Source organism: Trichomonas vaginalis, chromosome III, assembly GCF_026262505.1.
Source record: "Trichomonas vaginalis G3 chromosome III, whole genome shotgun sequence".
Taxonomy (NCBI): Eukaryota; Parabasalia; order Trichomonadida; family Trichomonadidae; genus Trichomonas; species Trichomonas vaginalis.
Window position 1 is genome coordinate 5,927,541 of NC_067205.1, and position 18,611 is coordinate 5,946,151.

Sequence of the window (18,611 nt, forward strand, 5' to 3'; positions counted from 1 at the left end):
TATTTTATTTATTTTTAAGAACATGTTTGGAAAACACTTACTTCGTTCTACAAATGTGTATCTCTTTATATCAAAGATTCTTCTCAAATTATTGAGAGACTTCTCTCAAAAAAAGGAAAATTTGATAACTAAAAAAATTATGGCATAACCTCTCGTTTTGCATAGATATATATTTACATGGTCACAGAGCTTATTTTCATTGTCAAAACTTAAAAATTTTTAGTGGACTATACCCTTAATAGGATAAAAAAAAAGAATTTACACTCTCTCACTTTGAAAACGTAGAAAATGCCAATCTATTGGTATACATTTTAGTTTTGTTAAGTTTACAAAACGATTACTCTAAATTTTAAAGATTTATCAAGAATTTAGAGAATATCCTTCTCAAAACAACTTCAATAGCGAAGGATTAGTATTGAATCGGATTTGTAACATAATTATAGTACATTACAATACAATTTCTCCGATTTTTAAATATTTTTGAAATATTTACAAAATATGCTCTTTCTATCATCGATACTTTAATACAGAGCAAATTTAGTAAATGTCATCACGTTATTTTTTCATAAATCGTTTTCGAACTTTTGAAATATTTATTTTAAACCAGTTTTCTACATTTAATATGTGAATTATATCAAAAGTAGATGGGCGATACTTGTAAATCTATTTAAACTATTAGTTTGCTATTATTGAAGAACTTTATAATTTTTTTTTCTTATGTATGGAATTAAAGATAATTTTGCCGATTCCAACTGGTTTTTCTATATGAGTTAAATATGCCAAGTGAAATTGGACTTGCCAATATTGTAAATTGAAGTATGGACTATATATCGATTTTCATTGATTGATGAATAACTCGGAGTAATGTAATTGTTGATAATGAAAAATAGTTTTCAATTGCTGGTAAGGGCCAATGTATGTTCAATAGCTCCGAAAGCAAAAAATGCACGTTTAGAAAAAGACGATAACGATTAAATTACAAAATCGATAACGACGACGATTAAATTACAAAATCAATAATGACCCTGATTATTTCTTGATTTTCTTTGAGAACTGCGCAATCAATCAGTGAATTATATCTTTTATCTCTATCAAATGGCGTGTTATCATTAATTAAACCTTTAAATTCGTCAATTTCGTTGTTTTGTATCATTATAAAGGCTTTGGATAAATTATTTTCTTCATCTTTGTTCTCCCTTAAACTTGCAAATCTTAAATTTGATGACAATCTAAGGTAAACCTTATCGAAATTGAATTCAAAATTTGAAATTTCAAAATCTCTAAAATTTGTTTTTGCTCCTGGATAAATATCTAATATATTCGGCTTCTTATTATGGTTTATTTGTATTAAATCATCAAATGGATGATCATTCCAATATGTTTTCCATAAATCTTCACTTTTATTATAAAGCTCCGTTAAATAGTCTGGAATTTTACATCCAAATATAGATTTAACATCCAAATTATCAAGTGACAATATGGATGATGGTTGATTAAACATGGAAAATCAAATTATGAAAATTGAAAGGACTGCAATTCAATTTTCAAAATTCACGTCTTATATTAAATTTCACGTCTTATAATAAATTCCATTCGTTGTAATAAATATAATTCTTATCTGCATTTTAATCTGTACATTTTTATTTGACAGGTGTGAAGTCTGTATAAATGCAATTTTATACTAGAAAATTTCATTTATCCATTCATTTTGTCATGAGTGTGATGCGACTCAAAAATATCGAGTAAATTTCAAAAAGCAGAAAAATTTGATATATTTTAATAAGTATTTTTGTGAAAAGTTATATGGATAAGTTAGCTAGAAATCCTATTCTTCTAACGCGGCAATAACATCTGAGTATTCATTATCAATTGCCCAACGTTTAACTTTTGAGTAGTTAAACTCTAAATCTAAATCAATTATATGAAGAATAATTCTTCTATCTAAATTGTTATAAATAAAATAATCAATGAAATTCTTTCCATAGCTATCTCTGAGTAAAATACTAGCACCACAATCAATGAGCAATTTTATCAATTCATAATCTCTTTTATACTGTGCAGCAAGAGTAAGTGGAAGTTCATTGTAAGGTGTCAATCCATTAATATCAACTCCTAATAGAATCAAAACTCTTATAGTTTCAATATCAGTATTTTTTTACATTGCATAATGAAGGATGTTCAGTCCTGCACTATTAGTGATATTTACATCATTATTTTCTAGGGATTCAAATCTACCAAAACCAATTTGCCTTGCTATTATAAGAAATACTTGAGCCTTTGACTGAGAATTGAATGGATAAGCATATAAAAAATTCTGAAGCAGAGTGATTTTATTGTGTACTTTTGCAAAGTAAATGGCTGATCTATTCTGGAAGTTTAGATCAAATCCATTCACAATCATCAGATTTATTGTAGTAATGATGAAACTATCTGTTTTATAAAGAAGCTGATCAAAAAATGATTCATAATCAACCTTGAAATCATTTGAAGATGGATAACTAATTTTGAGTAAATTCAATATTATTGAACAAAATTCTTTTGTAATTGGTAAAGGTGTTTTATTTTGATAATCATCTAGATTATCTTCATCATAATCACTGTTGAATTCTTCATCATCGTTACGTAAAGCATCCAAATGTTCGGGAGATGTTTTTGTTTTATAATTTTCAAGAGTTTCTTTTGGTTCTTGAATTGCCTGAGAAAATTTCTTTTGTTCTTCATCTATTTGAGAAAAACAATTCTCAATATCAGCTCCGAGCTCAGCCATTAGTTTTATCTTGTTAACATCATCAGATTCATTAAATGCATAATACAGAGATTTCTTGCCATTATGATATTTAACATTGATGCATTTGTATTTCTCTACCAATTGACGTATAAGTTCATCAGGAAAATGAACAACATGCTTTGGTAAAAATGATTCTTGTGAATTTGGATAATAAATGTTTGTTTCAGGAAAATGAGTGAATATTGATTGAATAACTGTATAATCACAAATATCTGCAATTTGACATATTTGATCATGCGAATCATTAGAATTAGAAAGATCGAAATCATTGTCAATTAAATTCTTTATAATTTCACTTGATTTTGCATCGATTGCATACTGGATTAGTGATTTCTCACTTTCAAGTTTGATATTAACATTTGCTCCATTTTTAATCAGACTTTGTACTAATGCAGAATTAACTTTTTCGATTGCATACATTAGAGCTGACTTTTGATATACATGATCATGGACTTTATAGGAATGAATAGAGTTAACATCTGCTCCATGATCATTTAAAATACAAACTGTTTCAGTATCGAATTGTTCAATTGCGTAAATTAAAAATGGTTTCATTTCATCATTTTTATCATGTTGAATAATCTCAAAATTGAATTTCAATATAAATTCAACAATATCTTTTTGATTTAATTTGATTAAATTCATGTAATCGACTTGTTTCAATTGATTTCCATCATTAACTACAATAGAAGCTAAATCAAAACATTCAGCAAGAATAAGTTCTTTCAATGTGTTTCCAATTTTGTTGTAAACACAATATAAAAAAGCTTTTATGTTTAAATTTTTGAAACAAATATATGGATCGAATGGTTTGAATTTATAGTTTAACATAATCCAATCGGCTATTTCATTCTGATTGAATTCAACTGCTGTGATTAGATTTGTTCCAAAATCATGCCCTGTCTCTGAGAGAAGATTAATTATTTCAAAATTACCAGACATTATTGCGTATTTATAAGTTTGTTGTGTTTCTTTGATTCCATTTAATTTTAAGAATCTAAAGATTTCTTCATTTCCTTTAAGAGCAGCACATTCAATGAATTCTTTAAGCTCTATATCATCATTATCTATGTTTTCTCCATTATTATACTTATTATTGAATAGAATTTCGAAATCTTCATTTTGATTGTTCTGAATCATTTTAATTGCGACTTGATTAGAACTAGTATTAAGATATGATTTGATTGGTTTTACATTAAATGAGGAAAGTATAAGAGAAATATTTGGTTTATCTTGATAATCAGATTTTAATTTGTTGAAAATTGCTGTGAAATCTTCTTTTGATAGTGCACTCCATATTTCTTCACTTATTTTAGAAACAATTTGCATCGATTCTGGAATTGAACATTCACAAATCGAAGATACTTCCATAACAATTGAAATTTCACTTCTTATGAAGGTTTCGCTAAAAAGTCAGAATTTTAAAAAAATATTTAAAATTTTGATATATATAAGCTTGTGAGGCCGGTGATTTTTCGACAAAACCTGAGGTTTCTTCAAAAAATTTTCCGACCTCGGGCGATAAATCGCCATCTGCCAAGATGTAGATCACTCCATAATTAGAAGTGATAAAATCTCAAAGATGACCCTTTTTTCTTTCTTAATATTTAGTAAATTTTTTATTTCTTAATTTTTACAAGTTCTTCTGCTTATAATAATGCTAAACTAGCTTAGATTTTGAGAAATTGAAAGATATTTTGCGAGGCATTTATGAATTATTATTTACCCAGATTTGCCTTACTTTTACCACTCCCCATGTAATTTCTGGGGAAAACGATAATTCATTTTTTTTATGGATGAATAGATCGTTTTCCTAGAAAGGACCTCATATCTCTGGCTAAAAAGAGTGTCAGATCCTAAATAGATTATTGATCTAGTGTACAAATCCAATAAAAAGCCTATTTTTTTGGCTTTTTTGGTGCTCATTTTTTCGAAGATCTACATGAATATGGGGAAACCATCGGATTTTTTTGGTTAACCCACATCTTCATGTAGTCTGGACTATCTTTCCTCGAAGGACCTCTTTACGGGTGTAAAAACTCATAAAGTTCTCAAAAGATTCATTCTCGATCTCCATGCTGAAAGAATTTACAATAAAAAAGAGATCTACGCATCAAACTACAGCCATAAATGAACTGAACCCCTAAAGCTCAGCTCTTAGTTTATCAAAAGTCGAAATCCTTCTCATTGCAATCAAATTTTCTCAATAACTCATAAGAAAAATCGAATTTTGATTAAGCCGATGTTATAGGTATCACAAATACTACAAACTTGAGCAATATCGAAATTGCCAGCAAAAGTTTGAAATTGCATTGCTCATATTTGTTTTGTAAACTAAAAATCTGCTTATATTATTCATTAATTTTTTATATATTATTCATATACTTTAATAAAAACAATACTATTTCACCTTAAAAATGAATTTCATAAGTCAATATTATTTTTTGAAAATGTATCAATTTTCGATTAAAACAACATGAGAATAAAATTTACGCAAAATTATTTTAAAAAATGGTTTTAAAAATTTACAATTGATTAAGAATAAGATTGGAAGAAGTTTTGAAGTTTAATTTTAAGAAAAAAAAATTCGGATATTATTCATGGATCTAAGTAATCTGATATTTGAGTATCGGCACTATGCATAAAACATATATTTATAGTTTTTTTGGAGTTTTATAATTTTAAATATATTCAAATTTGGCAATCCAATAGATTTTTAAAAAATAGGTAAATAAAAATAGATTACATATGCAGCAGATTTAGAACATGAAACAAATCTTATAGTGACCCAAAAAAAAATTCATGATCCAAAAAAGAAAAAAATTGGCTAAATGAGAATTAAACCTTGGCATAATGAATCATTATGTCGGATGTTTCAACTACACTACACCAGCAGTTCGAAAAATACCCTTGGTGGTTCTATTTAATAGCTAATACCAACGATAGGCGGTGTCCCCAGCTTTAGAGAGGTGGTAAAAGTAAGGCAAATCTGGGTATTGTTTGTTTTGATGTCATTAATATAGCAAAAAGTTTATAAATAAATGTTCTTCAAGGAATTTGCTCTAAATCGGTTAGCCTTTTATGAGTTTTATCATTCAGCGGAGTATCCATTCCAAAACTGCACATCTGCAAAAAATGATCGATTTTATTGATTTTAATAAAGTATACAAGAAATATACAATGCGCGAAAGTTGAATCTTATATTAAATTCAAATTCGATGCTTTTGCCAATTCCAAAAACGATAAGAACAGAAAACGATAGTTAAATCAGAAATATTGAATGCTGTTCAAATAATTGATACATCTTTAACGATATAATGTGATTAGATTACAACAATCAAATTTTTTGATTATGCGAAACTCTTAAGGAAATTTTACAAAATTGAATGAAATAATTGAAATTTTCCTGACATTTTATCATAAAATGCAAATGATCGATTTTGAATATGATTGCATCCATATCCAAAATAACTGTCAAAATACAAGCAAATCTGTATTTTTAGTATATACGCAAGGTTTTTCATAAAAGTTTCGAAAATTCGGATAGAAAAAAGATTAAAATCAGATTATTTTAGTGGATTTGATAAATAAAGTTAATGAAAATACGAATCTCAAAAGAGAAATGCCAAAATGTATATAAATAATGAAAGTAAAAATCAAAGCGTTGTAAAGCATCAACGCTTAAATATAGGTTTTCATACTTTATGGTTATATAATTTTGATCATTTTAACTAGATTATTATAAAAATATAAGCTTTTACAACACAATTCTACTTATAAGCCAAGATTCATTAAGTATTTCTATTCAAATACGCATATACAGAATCTTTAAAGCTTGATTGATGAATATGGAAATCAGAATAGAAAGTTTTTTTCGAAAAATTATTGAAATTACTTTTAAATCTTTGTCATAACTCTCATATATTTTTAGCATTAATAGAGAAGTTCAAATCTTTACTGTTAACATCCGAATTTTGATTTTTCAAAATCCCTTCTCATTCTTTTATATCGTATTGCCATAATCAGTTGCTGAAATAGTTCTAATTACATTACAAAATCTAATTATAACAAAACAATCGTATGATGAAAATTTCAGTAATTTTTTTTGCCAATCCAACAAATCGAAAAAATAAAATTCTGTGTTCGGATAATATTATCAATACTCATAATATAATAAACATTTTTACATCGTTATTTTGAGGATCGGGCATGTTTAGGATTAAAAAAATAAAAACGAATCGGAAAATTGGCCAACTGATAGGCAAAACGTAACCTATATACAGAATGTACCATAATTATGTAATTAATTACTTATCTTATCAAAAATTTGAAACAGATTGCTCATCCAAAACTGACATTTATGGATGATTTTATAACAATCATGACATATTATCAACAAATATCATTAGAAGCTTCTAACAAGAAGGTTGCACAGATGCCTGTTGAATGACAAGTAAATGATTTTTATTGCCTTCTCAATTTAAAAAAAAAGATATTTTGAAAAAAATATGATCGTTATTATTGAAATTTTTGTATATTTATGTCAATTTTGAATTCACTTAATATGCAGAATCTCGGTGCATTCTTCCAGTTTCCAAACTACTGGTGTATCCTCAATGACTTTGATAAGTTCCAGTATGGTATATTAAGGGTTTCTTTATCCACACATTACGCAAAGAATCAGAGGAATAAAAGAGTTGGGAATTTTACAGAGATTCTGGAGTTAATCAAACGCTTTTGCATCCGTGGTGATGCGGACGACTGGCGTAGATGCCTCGTTTGCGGAGTTTGCTGGCTTCCGAATGGGATCGCAGTCAATACTCGTCAATTGAAGCTCCTGATCTTCAAGTGCAAGTCATCAATCAACGGATCACTCCACAAGATGGGCTATTCCGTCAATTTTGGCCGTGCAGAACCTACAAACTCACTTGTAATGGCGATTCCAATTTTAAAGGATAATATCAACGAATTGAGGCAATGGACGATCAGACAATGCGTTGGACAATGCGCATCACCCGTTTCTCCACCCTCTACCGTTCAACCGGTAAATCAACCAACTATCCAGACAGAAGTTTCAATCGATTGCGGAAGATCCAAACCTCTTCCAATTCCAAACATCAATTTCAACACAGTCAAGAAGGAAGATGAAGTCGATTCCTTCGATCCTCTATTATTGATCGACAGATTTGGTTTAGGAGTTCCATTTGATATTGATACTCGGACACCTTCTATTGAGCTTGATTTAGTTTAAGCTTTTTATTGTTGTAATCTTATGTAAAATTTGCATGTTTGTAAAACGTATGCGAATAATTATATCACAATTTTTGAGAGGAATTAATTCAGCTCTCAAAATCATCGGATTCAGAAAAAATTTATACGATTGGTCACTTGGAGGCAGACAAAATTAATGTACGTTTGGTTATTAAAATATTTATCTACGACGGAGAATTTCTTTGTCTATATTTCAATTTTTAAATTCGATGAAATTTTATTTGATTCTTGAATACCAATGAATGACTCTACTAGTATGTCATATGTAAAAATTATTTGTCAGACTCTCTCAAAACATATATTATTTTCAGTGTTATAGACCGAAAATAGATTTCTTCGGTTTTCTCTTCAAATAATTGAAAGAATGATACTATTATAGGTTTATTATATTATATAGCATATAATCATGCTATAGCCGAAAATTATAAGTTTTGAGAAGATTGAATATAACACAAATAAATTTGAATGTAAGTTAAATTGCTTGTTGTTTTTAATAGCTATTTAATGAGAAATCCAATATTGCAAAATTCAAATTGAATGATTGAAAGAACAGAAAAAGTCATTCTTTTCAATTTCGAATATGTTTCATTGTATTTATAATTATATGGCAAATAAGATATTTAAACTTGATTTTTGAAGGAAAATTCACAAAATTGAATAAATTCAAATAATTTTTATTCAAAAATAAACTAGTTATTTGAGTTTAATACCAATTATCTATTCAAACTACAAAGTTTGTAATTTAAAATATTTTGTGAGATCAGATTGAATTAATTCAAGGTTCTTTTCAATTAATATTAATAACCATATTACGCATTTTCGAACATTCTAAACCAAATATATAAAAATGGGAGACGAATGTTAAATTTGCTAGACATGGGGGAGTTGTCTGCAAAGTTTTAGCTCTTATCTCTAACAAAAAATTAATTTTTAAAAAAATGACCGAATACGTTTCACAGCGAGAAAAAAATAAAAGGCAAGATAGAATTTTCTAGACATAAAGAAGTTGTTTACCGAGTTTTAGCTCTTATCTCTAACAAAAAATAATTTTTAAAAAAATGACCGAATACGTTTCACAGCGAGAAAAAAATAAAAGGCAAGATAGAATTTTCTAGACATAAAGAAGTTGTCTACCGAGTTTTAGCTCTTATCTCTAACAAAAAATAATTTTTAAAAAAATGACCGAATACGTTTCACAGCGAGAAAAAAATAAAAGGCAAGATAGAATTTCCTAGACATAAAGAAGTTGTCTACCAAGTGTCAGCTGTTACTTCTTCTCAATACTGATATAAAATAAAAATCTTTATTATTTATTTAACCTTTATTGTTTCATTAAACTTCATTTATTTTATATTATAGTTTTATTCTTTTAGCTACTTGTAAAATAATCTAATTTTATATCATCATTTTACCGGATTATTCTTCAGTACATCGATTGTGTATCTAAAATAATATCATTATCCTTATTCTGTTTTTTCCAAAATTCTTTTAAATATCTTTTTTGATTAGATTACTTTATACTTTTTACTTTTATTTTTTAATTTCAAAAAAAAATTTGGTGATTGTTCTATTCTGTTACAATGTGCATTATCATATTCTAATGAATTATTCATTACATACATTTAAAAAAACTTGTTAAAAATGAAATTAAAAAATTATGTTTATTATTACGCTGTGAATGTGTCAACAGCGGTCATGCCTGTATCTGTATCCCATATTTGCCACAACCTTTCTGTATCTGCATTTGGGTATTTCGGTTTCATGCATTACAATGTAATGCATGAAAAATAGCGTGACTTCATTTTTGACAGTTTACAAATGTAAAGTGTTGCATCCTTAAAAACTTGGAAATATATACATTCATGAATTATCTTGTATATTAATTGAAAATCCATAAAACCCTAACAATATTTTTTCTTAAAAAAAAACTATAAAAATATAAATAAAATTAATCGTTAAATAAAAATATTTGATATTAGAATTTTATTGGAAAAATAAAAAACTTAAGATTTTAAAGAAATACTTAAATACTTGAATGTTTTAACTTTTACATTATCATATAGACTCTCAAATTATTGATTGGAAACGGTTTGAGGGTTATCAATTTAAAAAAAATTGTGAGTTTTTTAGATTTTTGGCAATGAGTTTTAAAAATTTGTGAGTGAGAATGTGTGTTGATGCTTGGCACTTTGAAGGGAAGATGTTCTGGGTTCACAATTATTAATGGGATAAATAAAATGATTATAAATATAATATATTAGAAAATAATTTGCAAAATCTCTCCATTTTTATAAATTTAATAATAGAAGTTGATCTATATAGAAAGAGCGTTTTATCTATTAAGTTTTTGGCTTTTGCCTTCAAATCATTAATAAGTAGTATAGTAGATGGGTTATGTGACTTTTTTTGTAAACGTAAGAATTCATACAATATTGAAAAAAAAAAAAAAAAAAAAAAAAAAAAAAAAAAAGGTAGTGGGGCTTCCAGGCACTTCGTGCCCTCTAGCCCGAAGATGTTTAGTATAAATGAAGTTTTTATTCGGAAAATTGTTAGTCTTCTGGTGTGAATTCGGAGGACTCTTCTTCTTCCTCCATTGCTTCTGGGAAGAAGCCTTCTTCTGGGTCGAAAACATTATATAATGTTTCGCTTTTCACAAATTATATATGTTTTCATGTTTTGTCACTTTTCTGTCACTTTTCAGGAAAAAACATTTTTATTATTGTATATAAAATGAATTTTACAAAACCACCGTTACCGTTCTTTGGAAATAAGAGTAAATGTAAAGATATTATATTGAGAGAACTTAAGAAACTACCGAATGGTCTAACATTTGTAGATTTGTTCGGTGGAAGTTTCTATATATCCCATTTATGTCATATAATATTCCCAGACTCAAAGATTATATGCAATGACTTCGACAACTATATGGACCGTCTCAAACATATTCCAGACACAAACAATATATTGAAAGAGTTAAAAGAAAAGATACCTATAGGTAAGATGGAACGTATACCATTAGATAAGAAAAATATTGTGAGAGAGGTTTTGAAAAAAGCAGAATATATAGACTGGGATAGTATATCTGCTAGACTATTATATAGTGGTTCTATAAGAGTTCATGACATTGAAACACTTATGTCAAAAGTTTTATATCTTAACTATACAAATGTTTTCAAAGAGGACATAGAAAAATATATTGAGGGTATAGAGTTTGTGAGATGTCATTGGACAGAGTTTGTATGAAAAAATATAAAGACAAGGAAAATGTTTTCTTTATAGTGGACCCGCCGTTCTATAACACATGGGATTTTCAATACCAAGTAGACTGGACTTTGAGAGACTCTTTAGAACTTTAGACGTTTTACATAACCATCCATGCTTTTACTTTACATCCGATAAAAGTGTTTGGAAACCGTTATGAGATGGTTAGAGGACATACATGACTATGAGTTTATATATGACAAGATAGAATATGAGAGAGGTCCTATAAACTGGAGAAAGTGTCACAATAAAGAAATTTTATTAGTAAGTAAATGTGGTTTGAAATAGGACTACTTGTTTTAGGTTTTTTCCATTGTGTCATTTATTTCTTTGACGTGGCAGAAAGGTACAGAGAATATGAAGATGAACCAATGCCTGCAAATGTCCAGTATATGTACTCGTAAGAGATATTTTTATCTAATATTAAATGGACGCACAGAACTTAGCGAATGCGCAGCAACCTGGACAACCAAACCCAGAGAATATTCCAAATGAAGTTAGAATACAAACTGCAATGGCAAACTATGGTCAAGTGCCAACAGATGTACAAATGCAAACTGCCATGTCAAATGACGCTGCGTTAGGTTTGCCACCATGGTATGCAAATATGAGATGGAAAGAGTTTTATACAAACCTGAAGTGGGATATAAACAACTTTATGCAGATGACGCGAACACAGGAGTTGACCCAGAATATGTTTTCTACCAGAGGAGAAACAGAATGTATGAGCTCCAGTTTAAAGAATGCTATGGAACTCAACAGGAAACGTAAGAGACTAGGCGGACATTAGATTTTTACATATAGTAAAATGGGTTTCTTTGGAAGAATAGGAAACTTCTTTCGAAATGTTGGAAGAGGTATATGGAATGGAATAAAATCTGTCGGAAGAGGAATTTGGAACGGAGTCAAAAATATTGGTAAAAGAGTAGGTCAGTTCGTTGGTTTATACCTAAAGACCCTGAACCAGAAGAACAAGCTCCTGTTATACAACAGCCTGAACCTGCACCACAGTCTAGTTGGCAACCAAATCCAACACCTCAACCGTATTAAAAATTATATTTTTACCGTTCGATAGTAGTTGTATATGAAACTAAGTTCTAAGTAAAACGCATGGTATAATGGAATTATTCTCTTTCTTCCATCTGTAGTAAACCATACTTGAAAGTCTGAAATACTTCCACTTGGTGGTTCATATAGCTTTGTAGGTTTTTCGTAAAAGTCATTTGCCAAGCATAAAAAGAGTTTTGTGCGCCAGAAAATGAAGCATGAACTATAATAGCATCTGAGTCGAAAACATCTTTAAATAAATATGGTTCATCTCTTGCATATCGACTGTAAATATTTGCTAAAGGAAGTTCGACTTTCTGATTTAACATTCTTTGCAAATAATACCATGACATTGCAGTGAATTCTGTATATATTTGTTCGTCTTTCTTTGGATTGTCTTCGTAGATTTGAAATGACACTGTGAATTTTGTTTGTCATATACAATTCTCACATAAAGTGTGCTCTCGGTATTTGCATATTCATCAGCATATTTTGCATAACATGAATTTATTTTATCTTCTATATTTTTTAACGCAGTCTGTAGAGAAGATGAAAGGTCAACTTGTATTAGCTCAATTTCTTCCCACATTTTTCGTTTCCCTTCAGATATATAATCTATATGAAACCTTACAATAAATGGGAAACTTTTATCTTCTACAGACACAAATTTTATTCTACGAAAGCCAATAGCTTTTGTGACAGATGGGTCTCTTAGCCATCTCAATGGGTAGTCAAAACGATAGCCTTCATGCTTTACGGTCTCTGTCTCAAACTTTTGACCGACATTCGTAAAAAGTTCATCTAATGGTTTAGTTGTAGCAACTCTTGAATTTTCTTTTCTATTGAAAGCATATTTTATCTAGAAAAAAATGTCGAAAGAAACAGCGTCTATGAGAGAAATACAACACAACCGACAACTCATTTTGCAAGCTCTAAATAAGAACACAACAAACTTTTCAAACTATTCTAAGATATCTGAGTCATTGAAAGAAGGAAACTTAAAACTGACGATAAACCCATTGACAGACGAGTTTCTGTTTCAAGACAGTAAGAACCATACTGTTTGTATAAATCCAACAAAAAGAACTTTAAACGAGAAACCTATAGATGAACTTCTTTTGAAGGCAGATATTGACAACAAAGCTGACAAAGAGTATGTAGATGCAACAAGAGACTATATTCTCGCATGGACAGATAGAACATACCCACAAAAACATCATACACATAACATCTATGACGTAGATGAACTACCAGCAATGTTAGATGACAAAGCGGATAAAACATATGTTGACAATAAAATGTCAAGTGAAGTGACAAGAGCTGACAAAGAATATTCTAAAAAGACTCATACACACGATTTCTTCGCAACTGTTGGTATAGAAAATATTGAAGGAACGGTTGAAGAACCTGATGGAACTGGTGGGGATGTACTACTTTGGAAACCTCCTAACTTTCCACAAGGTTTAACATCGGATGAAGACATAACGACGATGAAATACACTAGATGTAGAAATGTCTATGTCATGGAGGATGAAAACAAAGTTAAATTCACTGCTCAAGATTTATATGACAACAAAGCTGACAAAACATATGTTAACGTTGAGTTAGATAAAAAAGCTGACAAAACATATGTTAACGATGAGTTAGATAAGAAAGCTGACAAAACAGAGCTTCAAACGTTAAAGACAGAAATACTTCAAACAGTATATCCTATAGGTTCTATTTACACGTCAATGAACTCTACCAGACCAGAAGTAGTACTTGGTTTTGGAACTTGGACTCAAATAGTCGACAGGTTTTTGTATTGTGCAAACTCTTCAAAGGAAACAGGTGGAAGTAAAACGATTTCAGGTGAAAACTTACCTGCGCATAGTCACTACGTAGATTTAAGTACATCTCAAGCAGGTTGGCATAAGCATAGATTTTGGGATTGGTCAGCAATGAAAAAAGGTAAAGGATATGATGTTAAAGACAACGTTCAGTTTGCTATAAATTGTTTCTGGGGTAGCACACAGGGAGATGGAAACCATACACATCGCGTTTCAGGGTATACGCAAACAACGGGACAAAGTAAAGACTACATGCCACCTTACATGACAGTTTACGCATGGTATAGAATTGCTTAGTCGTCATTTTCAACTTCTTTAGCATATTCGTCAGGAGTTGTCTTATATTTGTTAGGAACTGTCTTTGAAAGTATACCACCTTGAACTTTAACAAGTTTGAAACGAGGTCTGACAATAGTAGTTTTATCTTCTGCTTGCAGTCTGTACATTTTGCCATGTTTGCCTAAAACTTCATAATATTCTCTTGTATACTTTCTTCTATTTTACGAACACGAATGCGAGTACCTGTCGAGTTCCCATTGTTGTCATAGTCAATAGTATTTTCATATGGGTCGCGTTTAGGTATTTCTATTTTTACTTTGTCACCTTTCTGAAGTTTGAAGCCTGGCATTCTTTCTTGTTTGTCTCTTTTGACTAAACTATTAAATATATAGTCTTTCTCTAAGTCAGGGTTGTTTTTCATTTCTTCAGGGGAATGGTTTCCCAAACCTTTTTGTTTACGGCTATTGTAAATATTTAAAACTTGTCTCATCTTTGCCATGGAGAAGTGTCTATATTTGTCGTCATATGACATTTCATTTGCTTCACCACCTTGTGGTTGGTTTAAGTCTCTTAAGATTTTTATACAACTGTCAATGACACCAAGAGCAGAATGGTTTTGGTCGACAATGAAATATTGGTTTACATTTTTTGAACGCAGATAGTTTTTAATATCGTCTGATTTGAAAGAACTTTCACAGTCAGATGTCAGTTTTGTTGGATGGTATTTGTCAACGAATATTGTCAAAGCAGTTTTCACATCTAAAATATTTTTGGACTGCAATGGTATGGCTTCACAGTATCTTGTGTTTTGACCGACAAATATTAGCCAGTATGGTGGTCCATCTTCTCTATACCTCGGAATGTTTTCCAAGATATCCATAAACCAAGCATTTGGTGTTGAACTAAAGATTTTTATCATGAGTGCTTTCTTTGTCGCTTTAGAAACATAGGGGTCCTTGTTTGAATTCGTCATTTTTAACCCATAAGAAATGGGTTTATTTGGCGCATTAGCAGGAGTTGCATCCAGATTTTTACCCGCAGTGGGAACAATAGCTAGAGGTGCATTTGGAATTGGAAGGAAGATTTTGAGTACATTAGGTATACTTAAAGAGAAAGCACAACCTATTATACAAACTGTACAGAAAGGTTGGGAGGTAGCACGAGATGCAGCAAATCTTATTCCAAATCCTGAAACAAGAGGAAAAGTTCAAGGATGGATGGACAATGTAGGAAGACAAGCAGGAAACTACTATAACAAAGCAAATGACTACTATAACCAAGCAGGGCACTATATGGACCAAGGTGAAAGATTCTTTAACAGAGGATATAACCATGCACAACAATGGGTAAACAACAACCAACCGCAACCACCTCAAACGTGGGGAATGTAAATTTTTTTACTGAGATGAAATGAACAATACAGCTTTAAGACAAATGTGTTCAAGATGGATTTGTCGACTTCCAGCAGTTACACAACCACGTGTTTGTCAAGTTCTTCCTATACCTCAAGAAGTTTTAGACCGACTTAAAAAACCTAAACAACCAGTTGAAAACAAAACAAACTAAAATTTTTTACTGAGATGAAATGACCGAAGAAGTTGAAACGGTAGATTTGACACCACAAACAAAAAGTTCAGAACCATTGTCAAAACCCGTCAAAGAACTTACAGATGAAGAGAAAAATTCAATAATAGAAAGTGCCAGGTCTGGAAATACAAACCCTAACTATAAAGTCACTTTTCATAGAAATGGAACGGCTAGTATCTCAAAAAAGAAACAGACTCTCACAAATAAAATATTGAAGTCTGAAGGAGCTTTCGAGACAACAGATGGAAAAGTTTACTTCACTGACCAACAGTTCATTATAGAACATCTCATTGACTTAGAGTCGAAATATTCTAAACTTTACAACAAACACAAAAAGTTGAAAGGAAAACAAAAACAAATGGCATATGATATTTATGAAGATGTTGACGACACAACTGTTCCAGCAAGTGAGGTAAAGTCAGAGGAACCGAAAAGTGACGAAAAACCAATAGAAGAAGGTGAGCCAAAAACTGAAGATAAACCAAAACCAAAGTTTAGTCTCCAGACTAAACCAAGTCAACCTTCATTAGCTGGTATGGGTTGGCGTCAAAGACTTATGGCAGCAGGCGGTTACGTAAAGTAAAGAAAAAACATATATTTTTTAAAATATATTTTTTTATTTTATTTGAAATGTACGCCGAGTTTGTTGGAAAAGACCGTTGGGAAACTTGTTTGTTAGATGAGAAATATGAAATTCACTGTTGTGAGTCATTTGAAGTCAGAAACAAAAAGACAAAAAGAGTTTTAAGCGAATGTGAGCGAAATGACGGATATACTACTATGGATATGAGTGGAAAACACTATTTTAAACATATTGTCATTGCAACTCATTTTATACCGAATCCTAACAATTTACCTTTTGTAGACCATATAAACCATATAAGAAACGACAATAGACTTGAAAACTTACGTTGGGTTACTCGTTCTGAAAACAATAAGAACAAAGGCAAATTTAGAGATATTGTATTCGAATTTGTCGACGAACTAGAAGATGAAGCAATTGAAATTACAGACTATGGTAAGCATACGTTTGAGTTTTACTACTATAGCGAAGAACAGGACTCTTTCTACCTTTATACCGGCGTAAACTATAGGAAATTACAAGTATATTTTACTAAGACGGGCTATGCTCATGTAAACGCTAGAGATACAGATGGAAAATGCGTTCGAATACTTCTTAACAAATTCAAGAAGCTATATGGCATACCATTTTAAAACAGTATATTTTTATTTTTATAAAAATGCCCCTGCATAGAATGGATAGAAGGTCTGCTAGAATAAAAGCAGAGTTAGAAAGATATGGCTGGAGAGTTTCGAAGAAGTTTAAATATAGGAAGGGAAGACCCATAAAAGTCTATGACAAATTGTCTGGTCTGACCTATGAGATGGACTTAAAAACAGCGCGAACCAACTATCCAAACAGATTAGAGAGGTTAGAAGAAGAACGTCTTATGAACTTGCCTTTCAATGTTAGTGAGCCTCAAGTTGAAGGACACGACGGCTTTGCCAGATTCTACTGGAAACATAACGAACAATTGCATCCCTTGAGAAGGAAAAAAGGAAAAGGTGAAGACTCACATGCTCCCATGGAAAGAACAAGATATGCATATGAGAAGTACCGTGAAGTTAGAAGTCAAATTACATCTGGTCGAACCTTTACAGTAAACTTTGACGAAGGAAAGAACAAAGAAGGCTTCATGGGTGTACTTGCTGCTATACAAGACGGAAATAAGAAAGGACACAATCTCAGACTAACTATAACAGATTTGGACGGTCATATATACTATGCGCATGGCAATGTCACAACAGCCGCAAAACTTCTTGACGCTTTCAAGACTACAAAGAGAGAACAAATGGTTGACTCCGACTCAGACATTTTGAATGCAATTGAAGGAATTGTAAGCGTGAAGTTCGAATGGTACCAACCTAACCCTCAAGCAGTCAGACAACTTGTTTGTTAGATGAGAAATATGAAATGGCATACCATTTTAAAACAGTATATTTTTACATATATTAAATGTTTCAGGTTGAAAAACAAAGAACAAAAGTAGCAGATACAAAACCGTTAGACTATATCTTTACAAACGCTGGTAGGACTATATCAGATGAAGAAATTTCATCTGGCTCCTACCGCTTTGACTATCCAATTCGTTGGCTTCAAAGTCCTTCAGATGCAAAGGCAATAGGATTTAGAAGAGTTTTGTTTTCAAAAAGAACTAACGCGTTTATGTTTGCAGTATATTTTCACGGTCAGTATAGAGGTTCTGACGGTCTACTAGACAAATTTGACGAAATGAGAATCTTTACGGTTCGTTCAGACGAAAGTCTTGAGAAGACTCTAAATGACTTTCAAACTCAAATAAACAAATACTACTGGGAATTTCAAGAAAAATACGATTCTTTACTAAATGGAACATACTATCTGAAACTAGAATATGACAAGATGAACTCCACAGTTTCATTTCAAAGGATTGAAAATAACCCTCCAAGAGATACACAGTTTTTATTTTGGCAAGTAGACAAACGTTCTTGGGCACAATTTCTTCGGT

General features: G+C 30.7%; 8 protein-coding genes across 8 annotated transcripts, besides 5 other annotated features; 7 read left to right on the forward strand and 1 right to left on the reverse strand.

Moving 5' to 3' along the window:
- Positions 1–213: 213 nt before the first annotated feature.
- Positions 214–235: a mobile genetic element.
- Positions 236–808: 573 nt separating this feature from the next.
- Positions 809–1,026: a mobile genetic element.
- A 1,129-nt stretch (positions 1,027–2,155) lies between these two features.
- Positions 2,156–4,159, reverse strand: TVAGG3_0649420 (ankyrin repeat, SAM and basic Leucine zipper domain-containing protein 1 family; the record flags this gene model as incomplete). The annotated part of the gene is made up of 1 exon (XM_001328599.1): positions 2,156–4,159. One exon carries the CDS (start codon positions 4,157–4,159, stop codon positions 2,156–2,158), a length of 2,004 nt encoding a protein of 667 aa, XP_001328634.1.
- A 3,161-nt stretch (positions 4,160–7,320) lies between these two features.
- TVAGG3_0649430 (transcription-initiator DNA-binding domain ibd family) lies at positions 7,321–8,338 on the forward strand (the record flags this gene model as incomplete). Its single annotated transcript, XM_001328598.1, has 1 exon — positions 7,353–8,039. One exon carries the CDS (start codon positions 7,353–7,355, stop codon positions 8,037–8,039), a length of 687 nt encoding a protein of 228 aa, XP_001328633.1.
- A 34-nt stretch (positions 8,339–8,372) lies between these two features.
- Positions 8,373–9,209: a mobile genetic element.
- A 226-nt stretch (positions 9,210–9,435) lies between these two features.
- Positions 9,436–9,464: a mobile genetic element.
- A 1,035-nt stretch (positions 9,465–10,499) lies between these two features.
- Positions 10,500–18,611: part of a mobile genetic element that runs on past the window's edge.
- TVAGG3_0649470 (phage tail repeat-like family) lies at positions 13,237–13,737 on the forward strand (the record flags this gene model as incomplete). Its single annotated transcript, XM_051241573.1, has 1 exon — positions 13,237–13,737. A coding segment is annotated over one exon (501 nt), but the record flags the coding sequence as incomplete, so codon positions are not given.
- On the forward strand, positions 13,891–14,493 carry TVAGG3_0649480 (phage tail repeat-like family; the record flags this gene model as incomplete). The annotated part of the gene is made up of 1 exon (XM_051241574.1): positions 13,891–14,493. One exon carries the CDS (start codon positions 13,891–13,893, stop codon positions 14,491–14,493), a length of 603 nt encoding a protein of 200 aa, XP_051088161.1.
- Positions 15,465–15,777, forward strand: TVAGG3_0649490 (uncharacterized protein; the record flags this gene model as incomplete). The annotated part of the gene is made up of 1 exon (XM_051241575.1): positions 15,465–15,777. A coding segment is annotated over one exon (313 nt), but the record flags the coding sequence as incomplete, so codon positions are not given.
- On the forward strand, positions 15,886–16,041 carry TVAGG3_0649500 (uncharacterized protein; the record flags this gene model as incomplete). The annotated part of the gene is made up of 1 exon (XM_051241576.1): positions 15,886–16,041. One exon carries the CDS (start codon positions 15,886–15,888, stop codon positions 16,039–16,041), a length of 156 nt encoding a protein of 51 aa, XP_051088163.1.
- On the forward strand, positions 16,061–16,645 carry TVAGG3_0649510 (phage tail repeat-like family; the record flags this gene model as incomplete). The annotated part of the gene is made up of 1 exon (XM_051241577.1): positions 16,061–16,645. One exon carries the CDS (start codon positions 16,061–16,063, stop codon positions 16,643–16,645), a length of 585 nt encoding a protein of 194 aa, XP_051088164.1.
- On the forward strand, positions 17,304–18,023 carry TVAGG3_0649520 (uncharacterized protein; the record flags this gene model as incomplete). Its single annotated transcript, XM_051241578.1, has 1 exon — positions 17,304–18,023. One exon carries the CDS (start codon positions 17,304–17,306, stop codon positions 18,021–18,023), a length of 720 nt encoding a protein of 239 aa, XP_051088165.1.